Below are 20,408 nucleotides of genomic sequence, written 5' to 3'. Positions count from 1 at the left end.
TTCCACGGCACAAAGAAGCAGGCTGGAAGGCTCGAGTACAGGGGGTCCTCCACGCGGACCCTCTTCGGAAAAGACGAGGACGGGGGCGCTCGTGACAAGTCCTGAAGGAGGCGGAAGGGGTGCCGCGGGAGCCCGCGGGGGTCTTAGAGAGGCTCCTTCCAGCGGAAGTTTTCCGACGCCTCGTGGGTCTCTCTCTCTGGGCGGAGGTTGGGCGTCCGGGACGCGGGGCGGAGGAGGGGGCGTGGGGTGGTGTCCTGGTCAGCCGCGGGTAGGCTTGGCCGAGGGAGACGCGGGAGAGGTATGGCCTCCTAGGTCGTTATCCCCACCTGCCGCCCAGTTCCTTAGCCTTGGCGGGAGGTGGTTACCTGTCTAAATCAGCCGGGGTGCCCGCCCCGCGGCCATTGGTTAGAGACCGGCCGGGGGGCCTGAGGCTAGAGGCCAGGCAATTCCTGGTGAATTCTGGGGGTTCGTATTGCTCAGGGCAGCAGGTGGTGCGTTTTGAGGGGCAGAGGTCGAGGAGTTCGAATCTCCTTTCATCTCCGAGCGTGCACCTTCTCCCTTGGGATCCCAGAGGCTTTGAGGGAACCGGGCCCCGCCCCCCAACCTGTTGGGGTTTGCTTTTAGCTCCCTTAATAAGCCCTTAAGGGCTGAGGGACGGTGGTCCCGTCCCCCGCTACCTGCCCGATAGCTTGGGGCGGTGGGAGGCGAGGCTGCCCCATTTCCCAGCCTGTGATTGTCCGGGTGGGCTCTGGGGCAGGAGTTGGCTCCGGCTTGTTCCGCAGCTTTGGGGCGCAGGGGATCCGCACCGCGTATCCCTGGCGGAGCTGTCTCAGCACGTGGACCACTGTACGCGCCCCCCAAAAGCGAGCACTTTGTGGGGGAAGTGAAGCCCCCGGAACCCCGCGGCCCGCACTCGGAAGCGTTTTCCAGAACGACTTAAGAGCTTAACAATGGAAAACTCGCAGAGCTGTAGCCTAGTCTTTTCAAGTCGCCGCCAGGTATGCGGCTGCAGGTGACCCCACCTGCACGCGCCCGCCCTCCAACCAGTCCTCTCCGGGGAGGGCGGGGGCCGGAGTTCTACGGCCGGGGGAAGGTCTCCGCTGGGCCCTGCACCCCCTCCCAAGAGCCCCCCGGCCCGGCGGCGCGCAGCCGCGGTGCGTCCGGGAGTCGGCGCAGAGGCGCGCTGGCTCCTGAATGAACGCGCTCCCTTCCCCCGCCGTGAATGAAGGTTCCCACAGCCAGGGACGGTGGTAAAGGCGCCCGCCGCGGAATTGGCCCTCTCGGGGCCGGCGTCCCTCCCGGCTTGCGGTCATTTCGGCGAGGGGACCAGGGGGCGAGGAAAGCGAGAAGGTGACCTAAATGACTTTTGCATTTTCTTCCCAACCAACTTGGGCCGTTGAGCCACTGGCCCTTTGTTTCAAAGGGGCACCAAGAAATAGCACAGAGCACTCTCATTGAGCCCAGAACTTGTAGTTCCTGCTTCGTGGTGGGTTTTATCAAGGCCGTGCAGAATGAAACCTTAAGCAGTGAAGTTTTTAAAAGTTGCTTTTCTCTCTCAAAGAAAAAATTAAAATAAAACGCGTCCCCTGCTCTTCAACAAGCAGCCTTTCTTAAAGGCCCGAAGCTGTTGCCACCACCACCACCCCCACCCCGGTTCTCCAGGGAACGCGGATCTAGGCTCCCCGGGGTGGGGGCTGGGCGGCGGGCTCTCCCCACCGGGCACCAAATTCCAGCGCCTCCCCCCCGCGGGTTCCTGGACGGCTCTTCACGCTCGGCAGCCGGGCTTGCACTTTTGCGCCCGTCCCTGAGCGGGGAAATCAACGAAGTTCCTCGTTTAGATCTGCCCGGCCCGCCTAGTAACAGCGCCGCGCCCCCATTGGCTCATGCTAATTCCAGTTTCCTCCGTCTTTCTCCGGGGTTAGGGGGAAGCTCCCTCCTGGACCTGGAGTCCATCCCGCCGGAGTGGGCGATCCTCTTTACGACCCGCTGCCCCTCGCCGTGGCCAGCCCGCCTCGGGCCCGGGTCCGGGCACACGCGGGGCTTGGGCCCCTTCGCCTCCCACCCTCCGGGACAGAAGCAACCCGGTGGTAGCGCGCAGCCCCATAAATCATCCCGGCGGCCGCCGGGTCGGGAATTTATGAATGAAAAGCAACCCCGCCGCCCTCGTGCAAGGGCTGATGCTCCGAGGCTCCCGCGTGCCGGGGGCCAACGCGAGCCTGGGTGCCCAGGGAGGGGGACACGGCGGTGGGCGCTCCCTTGCCGTGCCATCCGCTCCTCCCGAGGCGTGAGCCCAGGGTAATTACCCTCCTGGACCCGGAATATTAGTAACCCTGATTCTCGGCGGGGGAGGGGCGCGGGAAGAATCAGCTCTGAAAAGTGAGGGGGTCTTGTCCTGTTGTGTGCGCCCTTGCGAAGGGGAGGGGGGCTTTTTAATCTGTTTTCTTTGAGCCTTTAACGTTAGGGTATCAGATGGTTTGATGACACTAGACTATATTCAGAGGGAAGTTAATGAACAGTTTTCTTAATTTGGGGCAGGTAGTGTAAAAAAAAAATGTTAAGACTGGGTAAGATGTGCTTTTATTTTAAAAAATAAGCACCAAAGAGACTGACTCTTTTCATTTTAAAAAGCTATATTCTTTTATATGTCTTATAAGTTTGCGATTAATACTGGGGACTCGCGTATAGCCACGAACATATATAGGTTTTGTTTAAATCATCAGATCAATACACCTATTTCTTTAACTTGTAATTGTTCTGATTGTTGCCAGACCCCCGCTAACAGCCTCAGGCTCGCGAATGCAGCCCGTGGGCAAATTCTAAAGGTGAAGAGCAGTCCACACCCCCAACAAAGCCAATTAGGAAGTTTCCGGTGGTCTTGTCCCAGGCGGGGAGGCGACTAATATTTCCAGCGATTTAGCTTAATTTTTAATTAAAAAAATGAGACAGGACAGAGACCACTATTTTGCAGCCTTCCTTTCAGAGTGTTTTTCTAGCTGTTAAAATTGCCGGCACAGGGCGGGGGCGGGGGGGAAGGGTTGGGGGCCCCCCGCAAGAATGGACTAGCTAAGGTAGGAAGACAGCGCGCAGATCCCCCAGGCGAGGAGGACTGGGCAAAGGAAATGCTGGCCACCATCTTGGGCTGCTGCTGGAATTTTCGGGCATTTATTTTATTTTATTTTTTGAGCGAGCGCATGTTAGGCTGAAAGCCCTTTAACTTTTGGGGTTACCCCTCCGGCATTTGCACAGACCCCCCTCGGTGCGGGAATGAAACCTCCACCGGGGTTGTCGGCTCTTCCCTGAGTCCCTGAATGGTAAATGGTTCCTGAAATTTACACGTGTTAATGAAAATGAAAGAAGATGTAGACGCTAAGATTCCTTGGCTGCCTCCGCCCGTGGGTGCCCTCGTGGCGTTCTCGGAAATGCGCCCATTCTCCCGGCTCAGAGTGTCACCGAACCCCAGCGTCCCCCCTCCACGCGGTCTCCCCCAGCTGCGTGTGGCCTGCCCGCCCTCCTAGTTGTCCCCCTCTGCAGAGCCACCTTCACCCAACCCCCCAAATCCTGCGGGACCCACTCGGGGAGGACAGACACCCCCCCCCCCCAACCCCCGCTCCTGCACCCCTCTTCCCCGGAGGGGATAAAGGCAGCCTTAGGACGGTTTGCATTTCTATGAAAACCCGGCTTCGGGGGCAACACCGCGCGGTGCAGGCGCGGCGCCTCCGGGATGGCTTTTGGGCTCTGCCCCTCGCCGCTCCCCGGCGCTCGGCGCCCGCGCCCCCTCCCCCTGCGCCCGGCCCCCCTCCTTCCCGCTCCCATTCTCTGCCCGGCTTTGATCTCTGCTTAACAACAGTAACGTCACACGGACTACAGGGGAGTTTTGTTGGAAGTTGCAAAGTCCTAGAGCCTCCAGAGGGCTGTCGGCGCAGTAGCAGAGAGCAGCAGCGTCCGCGCGCTCCGGCGAGGGGCAGACGAGCTCGAGGGAGCGCGGGGCAGCAGGAGCCCGAGCCGAGCGCCGACCCAGCCCCGGACCCACCGCCGCCCCCAGACCACTTAGCCGAGCCCCCAGCCATGGCACACCAGCTCCTGTGCTGCGAGATGGAGACCATCCGCCGGGCGTACCCCGATGCCAACCTCCTCAACGACCGAGTGCTGCGGGCCATGCTCAAGGCGGAGGAGACCTGCGCGCCCTCGGTGTCCTACTTCAAGTGTGTGCAGAAGGAGATCCTGCCGTCCATGCGGAAGATCGTGGCCACCTGGATGCTAGAGGTGCGGGGCTCCGGGCGGCTCTCTCAGCACTTCCCTGCGACTTGTTGCGCAAACCCACTTTTCTTTGCCACTCATCTCCCTCCCTTCTCTCCCACCCGAACTTTGAAGTTTGCCAGAGTGTTGCTAGGAATCGCAGTTCCAAAATATATAGATATTCAGGATATTTTTTTTAATAAGGAGGGGGTGGGGGTGGGGTCGTTAGATAATTCCTTTCGTGGCAGGGGGAGGGAGGCGGCGGCGGTCGAGGAGGGGTACCCTGGGGGAAAGCCACTGCCCGGACACCCCAGGTGGCTTCAGGGTGCGGGCCCGCAGGCTGGGCGTCCTTTGTGGCCCCCGCCGGCACCGCCACCGCGCAACCCCGCTGCGCCTCCTCTTGTGGCCGCGCGGCTGCTGAGCCGCCAGCTCCAGGGGGAGGGGGCATAGATTTGATTTTTAAATTAATATCCATGGACACGTATGCAAGGGCCGCTCGTGCCAGTATTATGCGCCATCTTTGTTCTTTTATTGCAAAGCAAAAGTGTTTATTAATAATTGGGGGCAGGGTGGGGGCGGGGAGCGGCCGGCCAGGCGCTTGGGGCCGCCGCGAGGGGCCGCGCCGCCACCGGGAACCAGCGGGAGGGGCGCGGGGACAGAGCTTGGGTAGTTGTGGGGGGACCCCTCTCGGGAAAGGGGCGCCTTTGTTCAAGCAATGGGTCCCGGGGCGTCCCGCAAGGCCAGCTTGGGCCGGAGAGCACGCCGGGCTGCAAGGTCGCGTGGCCCCCAAGACGCTGGGAATGGACCCTCATTTGCCGGGGTCTCAGCTTGGGGGACCTGTCTGGAGCGAGCTGGGGGCCAGGGGCACGTTTACGGGCCTTCAGGGGGCTCCCCGGGTCACCGCAAGTATTTTAAAATAATTTTTGAAAGTGCGGCGTGGTGCCCTTGCGAGAGGGAAACGGCGCCCGCGCCCAGGGGGAAGGGGGGCCCCCGAGTTTGAATTCCTGGGGCTCCCCCCTGAGCCCGCAACGAGCTCCTGACTCCCGGCCTGGGTAAAGGATAGTCTGAGGGTCATTTTCAGGGGTTTTTTATGTACCCACTAAATTTTTTTATATTTTTAAATATTTTTTGAAAAGATGACGTCTGGGGAAATGCGGCGCGGCGGCCTGGGACGCCACCTTTGTGTCTCGCAGGCGCTGCGAGCGCGGCCCGCCCCGCGGCCCTCCCCGCGGCCCTGCGCCCCATTTGGTGCCGACCCCAGGTCTGGCGGCTCCCGAAGCACCCACGAGGGCCGGGGTCCCCGGGGCCCACAGCCCGCGAGCGGCACACGCCGCCCAGCCGTGCCCGCTCCCGCCCCCACTGTGCCAGCCTAGCTGGGACTTTCCCTTTCAGTTTCGGGGTGGGTGGGTATTGGGGACGCCCAGGGAAGGGGGGCGCGGCGGCGGGCGGCTTCTGCCGCCCCCCCCCGCCCCGACCCTCCGCGCGCTCGGGGACCCCGCAGTCCAGCCGCCCTGGCCCGAGGTCTCCGCAGAGGGGCCGGGCGCTCCCTGCGGGGGCGGCGGTCACGGCCCCCGGTGCCCCGCAGGTCTGCGAGGAGCAGAAGTGTGAGGAGGAGGTCTTCCCGCTGGCCATGAACTACCTGGACCGCTTCCTGTCGCTGGAGCCCGTGAAAAAGACCCGCCTGCAGCTGCTGGGGGCCACCTGCATGTTCGTGGCCTCCAAGATGAAGGAGACCATCCCCCTGACGGCCGAGAAGCTGTGCATCTACACTGACAACTCCATCCGGCCCGACGAGCTGCTGGTAACCCGGGGACCCCGCCGCGGGACCCCGGGGTGGGGGAGGCGTGGGGATCCCCGGCGGGCCGCTGAGAGACCGCGGCCCCCAAGGAAGGCGGCCGCACGGGTGGGGCCCCGCTTGAAAAGCGGCGGGGACCCGCATCGCCCCGCAGCCGCGCCGCCGCCCCCCTCGCTTTCTCTCCGACTCCCACCGCCTCTGCGCCCCCAGCGCTGCGAAAAGTTGGGGGCGCGCGCCCTCCAGCGGCGGCGGCGGGGCGGCGCCCGCGCGGTTGACCCGGCCCCGCGTTCCAGGTGTGGGCGGGCTCCTGGTCTCCGCTGGCCCAGGGTGGGCTGCATTTAGGGCAGGACCCTTGGCGAGCAGCACCGTCCCTGTTCATAACGTGGGGGCGCGCGCTGCCCCCCTCACTTCCCGGACCCTCCAGCGACCCCCGTCCCCTCTCCTCGCCCCCTGCTCCACTGGGGTCCGCGCCTGCGCCTCTCTTGACGCACGTTTTCCCCCGGGTCCGCAGCACATGGAGCTGGTCCTGGTGAACAAACTCAAGTGGAATCTGGCAGCCGTGACCCCGCACGATTTCATTGAACACTTCCTCTCCAAAATGCCGGTGGCCGAGGAGAACAAGCAGATCATCCGCAAACACGCGCAGACCTTCGTTGCCCTCTGTGCCACAGGTAGGGTGCTGGCCCCCGCCGCTGGTGCCCAGGAGGAGCTGCGTGGCCCCCGCCTCAGTTTCCCCGTTGGAGGAGATGGTCCCCGGGCCCCTCCCGCTCTTGGAAGCACTCCTCTGTCCCCTGTTCTGGGGAGCAGAGAGGGCTGGGCTGCTTTTAAGGGCTCCAGGGAGGGGGGCGTCGCCTCCTGGGCGGGGAGCGCAGAGGCTGGTCTGTTACCGCCCGGTGCCTGTGGCCGCGGGGGCGGGTGGCCAGTCTGCCTGTGGCCAGCTGCTGTAGCTTCTGCTCCCAACTTCGGCAGGGGTCACTCCATGCTGAAAGGGGTCTACCTTGGCTGTCCAGCCTGCCTCCGCCCCCCCACCGCGCCCCCCCCAACCCGTTCCTCCTATGTCCTCAAGGAGCCTGAGCTGCGGGGGCCCCCTCCTGGCCTCTCCCGGGCTGGGCCCCCTGCCAGGAGCGCCTCCAGGGGTGGGGAGCGCAGCCGGCAGTGCCTGGACCACGTGCTCTGGGCCGCCGGCCGCAGCCCTGGCGCGGGGGCGGCCAGCAGAGGCGCTTGGCCGCCTGAGGCCCCGCCAGGGGCACCGCAGGCCGGCTCCGCTCCTTGCTCTCCCTGGGAGCGGCTTCAGAGCGCCTGGGCTCAGGCCGCTGCAGTTGGCAGCAGGAGCCCTCCTCCCGCCCCACTCCCTGGCACCGCTCTGGACCGTTGCTGGGGGACCCTCCCTGGCAGGGCCCTCTTCCCAGCCCCCAGGCCACCAGTCACTCAGAACCCAGGGAGACACACGTGCTGCCTCCTGCTTCTCCCAGCCCTGCTCAATGAGCCCTGTGACCCCTTCCTCCCTCGGATCCCATGATCTGGGCCCAGAACCCCTGGGGACCCTGACCAGGCACCCATGCCCCATCCTGCCCAGCTCTTCTGCGGGCCGTCTCTCCCCTTCACCAGGCCTCAGCAGTCAGACCTGTTTGGGGCTCCCTCTGAGCAACCTGAGGACCACGCTGCACCAAAGAGGGGTTGACATCTTTCACCCCCTCCCCAGAAGGGGTGGGGTACCCCGCGCACCATCTGATGTCACCCTCTCCGTGTCCAGGGGCTCTAGTGGTGGCTGAGGTTTCCAGGTTAGGGGAGGTGGAGAGATTCTGCTGCCCCCTTCTTCTGCCTGCTCAAGGCATGAACCCCTCTAGGAAGGACCCTTCAGAAGTCCTGCCAAGTGAGCCGTGGGGTGGGGGCAGATGAGAGGCCAAAAACATCTCAGCTTGGATGGATCTGAGGGGGGGAGGGTGCCCCCTCCCCTGGCTTTCCTGCCCCGCAGCACCCGCCCTTGGGCAGGGACAGGGTGGAAGGGGGGGCTCTCACGCGTGTCTCCCCGGCCTCCAGGGACCAGCCCAGCAGGCAGGCAGGGAGGCATTCTCTGGCTGGGACGCCTCCGAGAAGAGAAGCCTCCAGAGATTTGCAGGCAGCCTTTTATGGAGCTGAAAGCGGTTCAGAGAAATGACCAAGTTTCCCGCAGATAATGCAAGGAACGGTTCTTGCACGCGTTCCCCCAAGGATAGCTGGGACAGTCTGGAGCCCCTCCCCCCAACTCCTGGGACCCCGGGAAGCGGGGTGTGTGGCCTGGGTGGGATGCAGACAGCGCAGAAGCCGGGCACAGAGGCCGTGCCCACGTGCAGTGCCCGTGCTCTGGCAGTTGTCTGAGAACCAGCCCAGCCAGCGCCCCTGGCCTGGAGTCACAGATACCTGGGCACACCTGGGGCGAAGGTGCGGGGATGGCCCGGGGTGACTCAGCATTTCATCTGCAGCAGCATCGGGGGGGCCCGGGGGAGCAGCACCCCCCAAGCGGGTCCTGAGCTGTTGAACTTCCGTGGCGCAGCTGTGTGCTTTAGTCACAAGGCCGGGGCGGGGGGGCGTCTCTTAAGATGAGAAGGGCATGTTACAGCCTCAAACAGGTTTTGTGAAGTGGAGGCGTGAGTACGCGTCCCAGGAGATGCTTTGCCCTCCACATGGCAGGGGTCCCTTTAAAAGGTGCTGGGGAGGGGGGCGGGTGTCTGGCAGACCTGGGTTCCTGACTAGGTGCCCAGGGGTGGGGGGCACGACACCCACATGCCGGGTGGGGTTTGCTCTGCTTCTGATGTGTGTGTCCGTGTGTGCACGCTGTGTGGTCAAGTTGCTCAGCCGTGTCCGACTCTTTGCGACCCCATGGACCATAGCCCACCGGGCTGCTCGGTCTGTGGGCGTCTCCAGGCGAGAATACTGGAGTGGGTTGCCGTTTCCTTCTCCAGGGGAATCTTCCCGACCCAGGGGTTGAACCTGGGTCTCTTGTATCACCTGCGCTGACAGGCAGATTCTTTACCAGCAGCGCCGCCTGGCCCGGGTGGGTACGCAGTGGAGCATTTCTTGTGAGGAGCGCTGCTTTGAGGCTGGCACGGCACCAGGCTGAGAGAACGCCCACCCCGGCTGTGGCCCGCTGGAGTCTCGGCCGCTCAGTCGTATCTGACTCGGCAACCCCATGGGCTGGGCAGCAGATAGGAACAGCCGTTGGAGGTTCCGGGTTGAAATCTGTGCACCCTCCTCTAAGCAGATAAGGCCCCCAGGGCGCCTGCAGACGTGCACACACGTGTGCTTGTGCACACAGTCCAAGCGTGTCATCCCTTCCCTGCTGGACGGGGCTTTCCAGGCGCGGCCAGTCAGAAGCCGTGCTCTGGCCACAGCGATGTCTGAGATTCTGATGGGCCCTGATGAAATGCTCCCAGGCTGGGTGGACCTGCTCCTGTTTGGGGGGGAGGGAGGCACACCTCACGGGGGCGTTTCTGTTTTAAGTGGTTAGAGCGCCCAGCCCCAACTTTGTCTCCCCTTCAGGGCTGGCTGTCTTTTCCCCTCCCAGCCCTCCTGCAGGCTCCTGCTCCCTGGAAGGAGGCCTGGCTGTTTGCTCTTAGAATGAAGTCTCCAGCCAGGCCGCGGGGCGGGGGCGTGCCCCCCGGGGGTCCCACTGCCTTTGTGCCCTGTCCCCTCCCACTCAGCTCAGTGGGGCAGGGTGAGGCGGCAGGGACTGACCTCCTAAGGGCCCGACTCCAGGCCAAGAGGCCCCGCCTGGTTCAGATGCTGAAATCAGCCTCCCACCAGTCATTCCTCACTGAAAACGACAAAGGGGTAGCCTGCAGGCCCTGGGTCCCTTCCGTGGCCCTCGTGGCTTCTCCACCTCCCATCACACTGTTCCCCCTGAAGGGAAGCCAGGTGTCAGCACAGCAGGGAGTGGCCGACAGGTGACCTTGGCCGGGCGCCACCGAGGGAGCCAGCCTCCCCCCCCACCACCCCACCGCCTGGGGTGGACACTTGCCCAGCAGCGTGCAGATAGCTGCTGAGGACAGGTGGATGCAGTCATGAAGTCACGCTGCACCCCTCCCAAGTCCCTGGGGACGGGTAAATGGAGTGAACATCTGGGCACGTCTCCCCGCGTGGAGGATGGCCGCTCCGGTGCTTGGGGTTAGCGTTGTACAGAGACACCACCCTCCTAGCGGGTGTGCCCCACCTTCTTACGACTCTTCTTCTATGTGCTTGTGTGAATAAACGATCTATGTGCTTGTGTGAATAAACGATCCATTCATGGGCTTACGTGCCAAGAAGCCTCTGCCAGCGGTTTTCCTGGTCTGCTTTTCTGGTGTCTGTAAATGAGCATTGCGGGCCATGTTCAAGGAGCCTGAGCTGACTTGCTCTCTCTGCCGCCCAGGGTGATGATCAAGGCTGGGGCGTGGGGCGCCTCGCCTACTTCCTGACCATCCCTTTGAAATCTGCAGGACAGGCCGGGGTGGGGGTCCCAGATCACAGGGTCCTGGGGCGTCCCCACTCAACCCCTTTGGCTCTGTCTCCCCTTGCCACAGACGTGAAGTTTATTTCCAACCCGCCCTCCATGGTGGCTGCCGGGAGCGTGGTGGCCGCGGTGCAAGGCCTGCACCTGGGAAGCGCCAACGGCTTCCTCTCCTATCACCGCCTGACACGGTTCCTCTCCAAGGTGATCAGATGTGACCCGGTGAGTGACCCTCTCCCGCGTGGGCAAGGGGCCTGCCCGGCTCTGGGTACTAGAGGTCGTCAAGGGCCTGGGAAGCAGGGGCCGCGTGGAGGATGGATGGACCGGCAGCTGTGTGCGTCCGGCATGGGGCCAGGCTGCGGCCCTGGCAGAGTGCCTGGGGGCACGCCACGCCCTTTCCCGGGGTTGGGGTGGCGGGGTTTCTTTGGGGAGAAAAGACTCGGGAACTTGTCAGTGGGTAGGAGGGTGGTCCCCGGGGGCCCCTGGAGCTTAAACCCCTCCCGGGTGGGGGAGCCATCCAAGAAGAGGGGCCACAAGGCAGGCGGGGTCAACGGTCCGTGCCCTAATGCCGTGTGGGGTGGGGACCGTTCGAGCTTTGTCCAGGCGACAATGTGGATGCCCGATAAATGGACGCTTTACAAGGGCCTCCTGTGAGGTCTCCCTCCATGGCGAGCCTGCTCCAGACAACTTGTTTTTATGGCCCCTTTTGAGAGGCTGCTCCTGTGAATGCCGGAGTCCATTGTCTCTTTCTCCTTAAAGGTGCCATTGTCTTACCCCCCATTCTTTTCCTAAACAATTAAAGTGACAATTACAAGGGTCAGGGGCATTTACCAAATTAGACCAGCAAGGTTTGGTGCGGGGGGGAGTCACACCGGACCTGCAGGGTCCCATGGGGGAGCCAGTGACCGCCTTGACCCTAGTCCAGGTCCGGCTCGGGCTGCTGGTGGTCCCCTCTCGAGCAGGCGGGAGGCAGAGGAAAGCGGGGTGTGGGGCGGACGCCCGCCTGACCTCAGGCCGCGGCCTGCGTGACCCCCAGAGGAGGAAGCTTTCCTGTCTAGAGGCATGGGCATCTCGGAGAGGGAGCCCCAATGGAGAGGGAGCGGGCATTTTGGCCTCACTGCCAGGGGTCAGCCTCGGCTAGAAACGCCACCGACGGTGCTATCCCCAGACAGTTGTAGGAAACGGCTGCATGACCCCTGATTTGAATAGAGATTGTTGTAATTAGACCTGAGACAAAGGCTTCCCGGATGAAGGACGGGGCGGTGGGGGAGTCATTAGTCTGGTGACCAGGTGACAAATGGCACTGAGCTTCAGACACAGAAAGTTCTCGGTGGTGGAGGCATGCCCCCGTCTGCCTTCCACGGGATGAGGCTGTGAGGCTGAGGGGGGCCCTTCCTGTACCCCTCTGCTCTAGCTCCACTTCACGGCCCCCCGAATTACAGGGGCAAGCGAGCTATCTCCGGGAGGGGAGAGGGGGGCTTCCTGTTATGGTGGGGAAGTGGGAGGGCTTTCCGGAGGCAGAGGTGGGTGTTTGGATGGGAGTCTGAGGGGGGTGTCGGCAATCTTGGGTCCCCCGCCCAGTTTCCGCCTCTGTAAAATGGGGCCATGTGCACATACATGCCTTTTTCCTTTGCCGTGATGAATATTGAAAAGGTGTCTTGGAAAGCCTCCCCAGCCCGTAATGCCTGTATCTGTGGAAGACCCCCAGGGGTTCACTCAAGCCCTCCTGGTCCAGCTTCTCTTCTCTGGGGCAGTTTTCACCGTTTCCAGCCCCACCTAGGTGGATGCTGGGGGTGCCTTCCCAGGGAGCCTCACTTTTGTGGGAAAGGATTGGGTCTGGGTTCCAGGCTGCCCTGAAGCCTTCTCCTGGTTCTAGGAGAGAAGCCCCATGTGGCCTCTCTGTTCAGCCCGGGAACCGTGGCCACCGAACTGCCAGTGGCACCTTCGAGCTGCTGGGAGATTTGCCCCCGGGCGGGACCAGCAGAGGCCCACGGCCTCCGCGGCTCCTTCTCCCCCTTGAACGCGTGGGGTGGTCACTGCGGGAGGAGGTCTGTGGCGGGCAGGAGCCGGGCCCGGCCGGAGCATCTCCAGGGATGCAGGTCTGAGCGGGAGAGGATGGCGGTAAAGGACCCAGGTCCCCCGGGGCAGCCCGGCGTTCATCCTGGGTCATGCACGGCCTAACACTTTTGACGACCGTTCATCACTCGAGGCTGGGTTCACCACCAGGGCTGACACAACAGAGGTTAAGTCCAAGAAGCGGGGGCTCAGAGGGCCTCCGGTCCGGGCTCAGATGATGGTGCTGAATGTGCTGAGGGGACCGCAGTGGGGCCAGTGGGAACCTGGGGGCTGGGCTCTGCTGGGGGCTCCGGGCAGGTGGGCAGGATCACCTGTGTCCACCGAAGCCCCTGGGTCCTGAGCGGGCTCGCCACCGCCTGGGTCATCTCTGGGCTCCTCGGGCCAGGGCAGGGGGGCAGCTGGTGGCCAGAGAGGGTTGGCACTGTGGATCCTGGGGTCGGGGTAGCGTCCTCAGCGTATGAGGTTAGTGGAGACCCTTCTGAGAGCCCCGTGCCCGCCCCCCTCTCCCAGGACTGCCTCCGCGCCTGCCAGGAGCAGATCGAAGCCCTCCTGGAGTCCAGCCTGCGCCAGGCCCAGCAGCAGAACTTGGACCCCAAGGCCGCGGAGGAGGAAGAGGAGGAGGAGGAGGTGGACCTGGCCTGCACACCCACCGACGTGCGCGACGTGAACATCTGAGTGCGCCGCGGCGAGGGAGGGGCCGCCCCGGGGCTCCGGGGACCAAGCCGCCCGGCCTGGCCCCCTCCTCACCTTCCTGGTGTTTTCCTTCGCTCTTTCTCCCTTCCGTCTCTGACTTAAGCAAAAGAAAAAAAAGTACCTGAAAAGTTGTCTTTAAAAAAAAAAAAACAAAAAAGGAGAGGAAAAAAAAATAGTATTTACATAACCCTGGAGAGAGGGGAGAGGGTTGTGCTACAAAAATAGAGGATTTTATGCCCCGTAATCAACTAGTTTTGATATTCATGTGTTTGTGTCTCCGTGTTGTAAGAATAGACATTAACACAAGGAGCGAGTCTGCAGGAGAGGATTAGATTTGATTCTTTATGTGTTTAAAACAAACAAAGCTTAAAAATGTTTCTTAAAAAAAAAAAATAATAGAGAAAAGTCCACATCCCATTTTTAAAGTAGAAGAGGATTTTAGGTAGGGGAGCATACGCGTGTGCTTTTCTTAAGGACACGGCTTTAAAGCAGTTCTAGGCATCCTATATCTTGCTTACGCATGTAGTCACTTTATAAGTCATGTGTTTATTTTATTTTGTAGGTAGACGTGTAACCTTCACCTTGTCAATGGTTGATGTAATGTAACCTCTCGGCTAGGGTAGCATTAGAGCTCGGCATCTTGGAAAGGCTAATCCTCTTTCTCCCTGTGGACTGACCACCAGAGGGGTCTGTCAGGCGCCGGCTTGCATCACGGTGATGGGAGGCCGCCGCCAGCTCCTCGCGTCCACTACCAGAAAGAGAAACTGCAATAGTGACCTAATATATTCTATTTTTATAATCTTCATATTTTTGTAGTTAACCTGTTTATGAGATGCTGGTTTTTTTTTTTTTTTTCTCACTCAACAGACCTGCAGCCTGCTTATATCCAGGTGAAATCTACAGCTGTTCTGTTCTGTTCTGTTGTTTTTTTTTTTTCCTTCTCGATATTCCAAAACCATTCCATTTCAAAGCACTTTCAGTCTCTAGGTGACATCTCTGCTTCGGTGGTGTGTGGAGGGCGGGGAACAGTTTCCTAATGGAATGGTTTGGGGATATTCCAGTACTAGGGTGCAGGCAGGACGAAAGGCCGGTGCTTGACACTGTGGTGTTAGCGGGAAGGGGTGGTGATACTTTGGAGGGCTAGGTTCTGGTCGAGGAGAAGAAAGTGTGCATTCATTCTTCACGTTGCCAGGATGGTTTATTCCTTTCCTTTTCTGTAGAGAAGCTGAAGTTTAGGAATCCTTCAGTGCCAACTGGTGTTTGAAAGTAGAGGCCTTAAAGGTTTACCTAGAGAACCAGCAGTTTCAGAGTTAACTTTAGATGTTTTGCAACGGAAGGTTTTTAAACACTAAAATATATAATTTATAGTTAAGGCTAAAAAAGAATATTTATTGCAGAGGGTGTTCGTAAGGCCAGTATGATTTATAAAGTAATGCAATCTCCCCTTGATTTACACACACATACACACACACACATACACACTTTTCTGCCTTAGATGTTGCAAGTGTAGGACAGTTTATTAAAGTTAGATCCTTTTATAGGAAAGGGGGGGCGGCGGGAAATCCCGAGAGAAAAACACAAAGACGTGAATTTAGCTGATCTGGCCTGTTTGGTGTTTCCCAGAGTGATCCAATTGGAGAGACATCAGTTTCAAGGACAATAGGATGCTTGGAAACAAGTTCAGTTCTAATATGATCTCCGACCCCTCCTTTCATAAAAGAAACTTAGCAACCGATAGGTAATTTGCACATCTTGGCTATGTACCTTTTTGTAATTATTCTGTAGGGAGTGTTTGAAGGGAGCGAGGAGGTGAGGGTGGACGTGTGCGGAGGGGAGGCGGGCGGGGACCACTCGAGGGACAGGCTGCGGCTCCGTTTTCTTTATTCGCTGCTACCGATGACTTCCCAGAACAGTTTGGAAACATTCACATTGCTTCTCTTTATCTTTCACATTGTTTTGCTGCTATTGGAGTATCAGACTTTTTTTTTTGTTTGTTTGTTTTACAATGTCATATACTAGCCATGTTCTAGTTTGAATTTTCTCATAGAAAAAAAAAATGTATTACGGATGCCTTTTTTTTGTAGGTTTTTTTTTTTTTTTTAATGTGATCAATTTTGACTTAATGTGATTACTGCTCTATTCCAAAAAGGTTCCTGTTTCACAATACCTCAAGCTTCACTTAGCCATTTGCAGACCAGGCGGTCAGGCTCCGTCTGACCCACGGCCTCCTGCTTCGGCAGACAGACACGTGGACGAGAACCCAAAAAAAAAGGGGCCCGGTGGGGATCCCCGACCCCCGGCCACGTTCACGAGGACCCCTGGGCGTCTCTGGAGACAGGCCGCGCCCGTTTCCTCTGCCCTGCGCCTGTAATGCTGGACTCTCCACCTGAGATTGACCATCCAGTAGGTTTTTTACGGCTGTATCGTGCTTTGCGTATAGCTATGAAAACTGCATCGTTGTTGTTGTTGTTTTGTAACAAGTGTGTCTTCATGTGCCACGTGGTGCTGTGCTGTAGACTTGGTCATTTGGCATGATTGCAATCGCCCCCAGACTGTGTCTCGGTTTGGGGTGTGCTGTATGTGTTATATTAGTGTTCTGTTTGTGGTTCTGGTCATTATAGCAAAAAAAAAAAGTAATAATAATTGCTCATTTAAAGAGACTTCAGATCTCAACGATAAGCCAGCTAACCGGGCTGTATGCCCGAGAGCCGCCAAGCACGCTGCCGAACCAAAAGGACTTGCACCGTCCACCGCGGCCCCAGGCGGGGCAGCCGCAACCCGCAGGCCCCTGGCTGGTGCCACCCCCACCCCCGCCCACCCTGCAGCCGACCCGCTTGCGCTTACCTCAACCCTCCTGGCTGCGGCACCTCTGTCTGAACCAAACGGGGTCCGAGCTGGACGGTCTGCCGGTGGCGGGGGGTGGGGGAACGTGTGTGCTCTGAGGCCAAAGGCGGGGGCAGGTCTGGGGGCACAGGCAGTCTGTCCCGGGACTGGTGAGCGGGCGGGGGCGGGGGGGGTCCGGGCGGGCGGGCGCTTGGGGGTCTGTGTGTGTTTATGGTCACACACCACGGTGTTTCCCAGCACAGACATGTAACCGGCACGTTTCCAGCAGGAAACAAGACAAACGTGAAAAGTCTAGAAATAAAATTGGTAAAACCCCAGCACGGCGCCTGCTTGTCTGTTTCCTGGGGCGGGTTGGCAGGTGGATCACTTCGGACAACGGGGCCGGGTCCTCTTGTGGCGGGGGCCGCCCCGGGTGCCGTGGGGTGTCGCGGGGTGTCTGCCCGCCTCCCTGGTCTCCACCCACTAGGTGACAGGACGTCCAGTCGTGACAGCCAAGAACGCCTCGACATGTCAGCGGTCCCCTGGTGAGAAGCAGGAGGGAATCCAGACCAGAGGTCTGCGGGGGGCGGGGGGTGGCCACGTGGGTCCCCGGAGATAGGGGATGTGCCTACAAGCGGCCCTAACCGCTTCAGACAGCAGCTGGGGGCCCAGTCATGCAACCGTACTGCCCCCCCGTGGATCAGCCCACGTCCGGCCAGTTTGCCCCCTCCAGTTATTTGCAGATAGTCAAGTAAAGTTGGCATTCCTTAACTCTTATGGCACAAAATGCTGTTTGCTCTAGGTGAATCGTGGCCCCAAGGGGCCCTGAGCCCGCGGGAGTGATGTGAGTGTCCAGTCCGCGGTCCAGTGGCCTCTGCCCGGACCTGGCCACCTGCGAGGCTGCCCCTGGGCTTCAGAGGCCTGCGAGCTGCCCACATGCCCACCGCCAGGTGGAAATACTATGTGAACCCTGGTCCCAGCCCTGCGGGGGCCGGGGCCTCTTCTCAAAGCCTGGGGGTCCCTGAGGTACCCTCCGTCCACCCCACTCCACCCCACAAGCATTCACTGAGCCCAGGAGCAGGCCTGGGTCACGTGGCCAGTCTGCCTCTATGCACCAGGTCAGCTCTCTGCAGCCCTTAGGAAGCGCCTGCTCTGTACCAGGCTGCAGGGGTGGGGGTGGGGGGACCCATGAGTCCATGGAGCCTGTAGCTTCTGGGAGGGGGTGGGATGGAGGGGCTTGAATTGCTGCTTCGCAGGCTGGATTGGGGGAGGGAGGCAAGGTCCCTGCCTTGGGAGCCTGCAGGGTACTGCAGGGGCGGAGGGATGGAGCTGCAGCGGGGGGCATCTGAAGGCCAGGCTGGTCTGCTCCTCTGCGGTGGCTTACCCCCGGACGTGCCCCAGGGCCCAGAGACATCGATGGTCGGTCCCCCCAGACCGCAGGCCTGGTGGGGCCCAAGCGAGGCTCTGATACCATCAGGGCCTGGGGTATCTTGAGGGGGCAGTTTCAGTGGGGAGCAGGGGCTTCCCTGTTAGCTCTGTGGGTAAAGAACCTGCCTGCAATGCAGGAGACACAGGAGACAACAGGTTCGATCCCTGGGTCGGGAAGATCCCCTGGAGAAGGAAATGGCGACCCACTCCAGTCTTCTTGCCTGGAGAATCCCATGGACAGAGGAGCCTAGCGGGCTGCAGTCCATGGGGTCACAGAGAGTCGGACGCGACTGAGTACACACCTTCCTAGAGGCAAGAGTGGTTGCACTGAGTTCCAGTGAGAATCGACAGAGGAAGCTGTGAGGGCAGGGGGTGGGGGGAGGTGGACGCCGGGGCGGCCGGGGCTGCGGGCTGTTGGATGGAGTCTAGGGTTTCAAGTGGAAGATGTGTTTGTGGGTTGACAGGTCGGACAGTGGAAGGAAGAGGGTGTGATGGGGAGGCGGCCCTTGTGTGCGGAGCAGAGGAGGGGAGGCAAAGCGGGGGCCCCGGTGTGGATGAGATGCGTGACCCCCAGCACACACAGGGTCTGGGCTGAGGGTCCTCTGGGGCCCGTCTTTCCAGCGGCGAAGTCCCCAGGAGGAGCGGGGTGGGCTCCCCTCAGTTATGCTGCAGGCCCAGAGGGGTCCCCGCCTGGGACGGCAGTGAAGGCCCCATCCCCTGGCGGTCTGGCTGCCCCATGCCTGTCATGGAAACAAACGCGGGCCTTGGAGGGGCTTCTGAGACAAAGCTGTCCAATGTTAGTCCACCGCCCCCTTCCGGAAGCCTGGTCTCAGTTGGGCCCACAGCCACTCACCTGGGGCCTCCCTGCCTCCCAGCCAGTCTCCCTGCTTCAGGCGGCCCCTCCACCCTCTGGGGCTTCTAGCTCCTTCCGGCTCCATCCGTGGTCCTGGGACCTGGGCCCAACTCCGGGGCCTCGCCCCCATCTCCCCCAGCGTCACCCCCCTCTAGCCCTGAAGTTCCTGCCCTCAGGACTGCAGGACACGCCAGACGACTAGACCACCTCCAGTTTTGTGCCTGGAGTCCCCTCCCCCCGCCCTCCCCCAGGCTGACCTAAGACCCTCTGCGAGCATTCCCCACCCGGCCCCGACGGGCGACTCTGGGTGGTCCAGGAACCATCACACATGGTGCTTCCCTGCTCTGGACTGTGAGCCCTGGAAGACAGCGGTCTGGCTGGTGGGGTGCACCCCTGACCTGCATACAGTGGGGCGCGTGGAGCTGCAGAGGCCCTTCGGGACCTGGGTGTGGTGGGCAGGCCCCCTGTGTTGTGAGGAATCCAGGGCTGGGGGCTCCCCTGGAGCTGCGCAGCTCCTGATCCTGCCGAGGAGGCTCAGTAAGCCCCCGGACACGGCCTGTGTGCGAAGGCCGGGAGCGGGGGGTGGTCCCTGGGCAGGCATGTTTGCAGAGGAGGTCACAGTCGGGGCCCTGGGTGACCATGGCTGGGGGTCAGGCTCCCACCTCCCCCCCACCCCGAGCCTGTCCCCCTGGAAGCCAGGCTGGGCCCTGCAGGTGGCAGGGGTTGGCTGTCCCACCGTGAACCCAGTCCCAGCTCCGGGGGGCGGTGGTGGGGGGCGCCTGTGTGGGGTGTGTGTCCCGCACGCTGGGCTGGCCTCCCAGCGCACAGGGCTCTGTCATCCCAGGAATGCCTTTGATCAGTAGTTGGTGCAGGGGGGACGCAAGCCGGCCCCTGGCCTCTAATCCGTTCCCACAGTCCCCCTGCCCGCTGGCCCCTGCCCTGAGCCACACCGGGGCCCAGGAGACAATAGCCGCGGCCGGTGGGCGGGCAGCTCGGCAACAGGGGCTGGAGGCCCACATCCGGGGGCATTGTCGCCGCCAGCCCAGGGCACACGAGGCATCGGGGAGCTCTCACTGAAGGGCTGCCGCCGGCCGGGGCAGCTCCGCTCGTCCTTACAAGCTGCAGCTAACGGCAGCCGAGATGGCCTCCCCAGGGCAGTCCTCCAGAGCAAGAACCATCTAGCTGGAAGGTCAGCCCACATCCTGGAGCTCGCCAGGCGGTGGTCCTCCGGGTCCCATCGTGGGAGGACAGTAGCTCAGGTTCACCAGTCACGCCCTGGGGACCAGATATCGTGCTATGGGTCAAACATGTCACCTCTCCCTAAATCTTGAAACAGCCCCCAGGGGTTTCTGACCGGCAGGGGGCATACTGGGGATAGGCCCCGAGGAGCCCACGTTCGCTCTGGGAGGGACAGTTACCCCATCTTCCAGGTCAAGGGTTGGCAGCCTTTCCACAAAGGACCAGGCCAGGCAGTGGGCGTTCGGGGCTTCACAGGCTGTGTTCTCCATCCAGCCCCTCGAACCTGCTGCACGGAGCCCTGGGCACAGCCGGCCTGGGTCTGGGTGAGGGCGGGACTGAGCTGACCTCTGCTGCAGGTGTGGAAACAGGCCCAGAAAGGTGAAGTCACTGAGCCAGGACCACACAGCGGGGAAGTGACAGGGCCAGGCCAGTGGCTGGGTTTGTGTCCCTGGGGCCTGCACCGCACCCCTCTCCCCCATCAGTCAGCCTGGCTGCCCTGCTGAGGACACACGGTCTTCAAAGATGCGCTTGAAGAAAATTCACGAGGACTTCATTTGTGTATTTTCACCCAAGGCCAGTCCTAAAGGAAATCAGCCCTGAATATTCATGGGAAGAACTGTTGCTGAACCTGAAGCTCCAATACTCTGGCCACCTAATGGGAAGAGCCGACTCATTGGAAAAGACCCTGATGCTGGGGAAGATTGAAGGCAGGAGGAGAAGGGGACGACAGAGGATGAGACGGATGGATGGCATCACCGACTCGAGGAGTTTGGGCAAACTCCGGGAGGTGGTGAAGAATA

General features: G+C 61.1%; 1 protein-coding gene across 1 annotated transcript; it reads left to right on the top strand.

Annotated features, from left to right (window-relative positions):
• Nucleotides 1-3,896: 3,896 nt before the first annotated feature.
• CCND1 (cyclin D1) lies at nt 3,897-16,426 on the top strand. Its single transcript, XM_061161779.1, has 5 exons — nt 3,897-4,263; nt 5,822-6,037; nt 6,543-6,702; nt 10,570-10,718; nt 13,083-16,426. Exons 1-5 carry the CDS (start codon nt 4,066-4,068, stop codon nt 13,245-13,247), a joined length of 888 nt encoding a protein of 295 aa, XP_061017762.1. The 5' UTR covers nt 3,897-4,065; the 3' UTR covers nt 13,248-16,426.
• The last annotated feature ends 3,982 nt before the right edge of the window (nt 16,427-20,408 follow it).

Source organism: Dama dama, chromosome 2, assembly GCF_033118175.1.
Source record: "Dama dama isolate Ldn47 chromosome 2, ASM3311817v1, whole genome shotgun sequence".
NCBI classification, from domain to species: domain Eukaryota; kingdom Metazoa; phylum Chordata; class Mammalia; order Artiodactyla; family Cervidae; genus Dama; species Dama dama.
The sequence above is the reverse complement of the archived record's forward strand: the minus strand, read 5'-3'. Positions and strand labels throughout refer to the sequence as shown.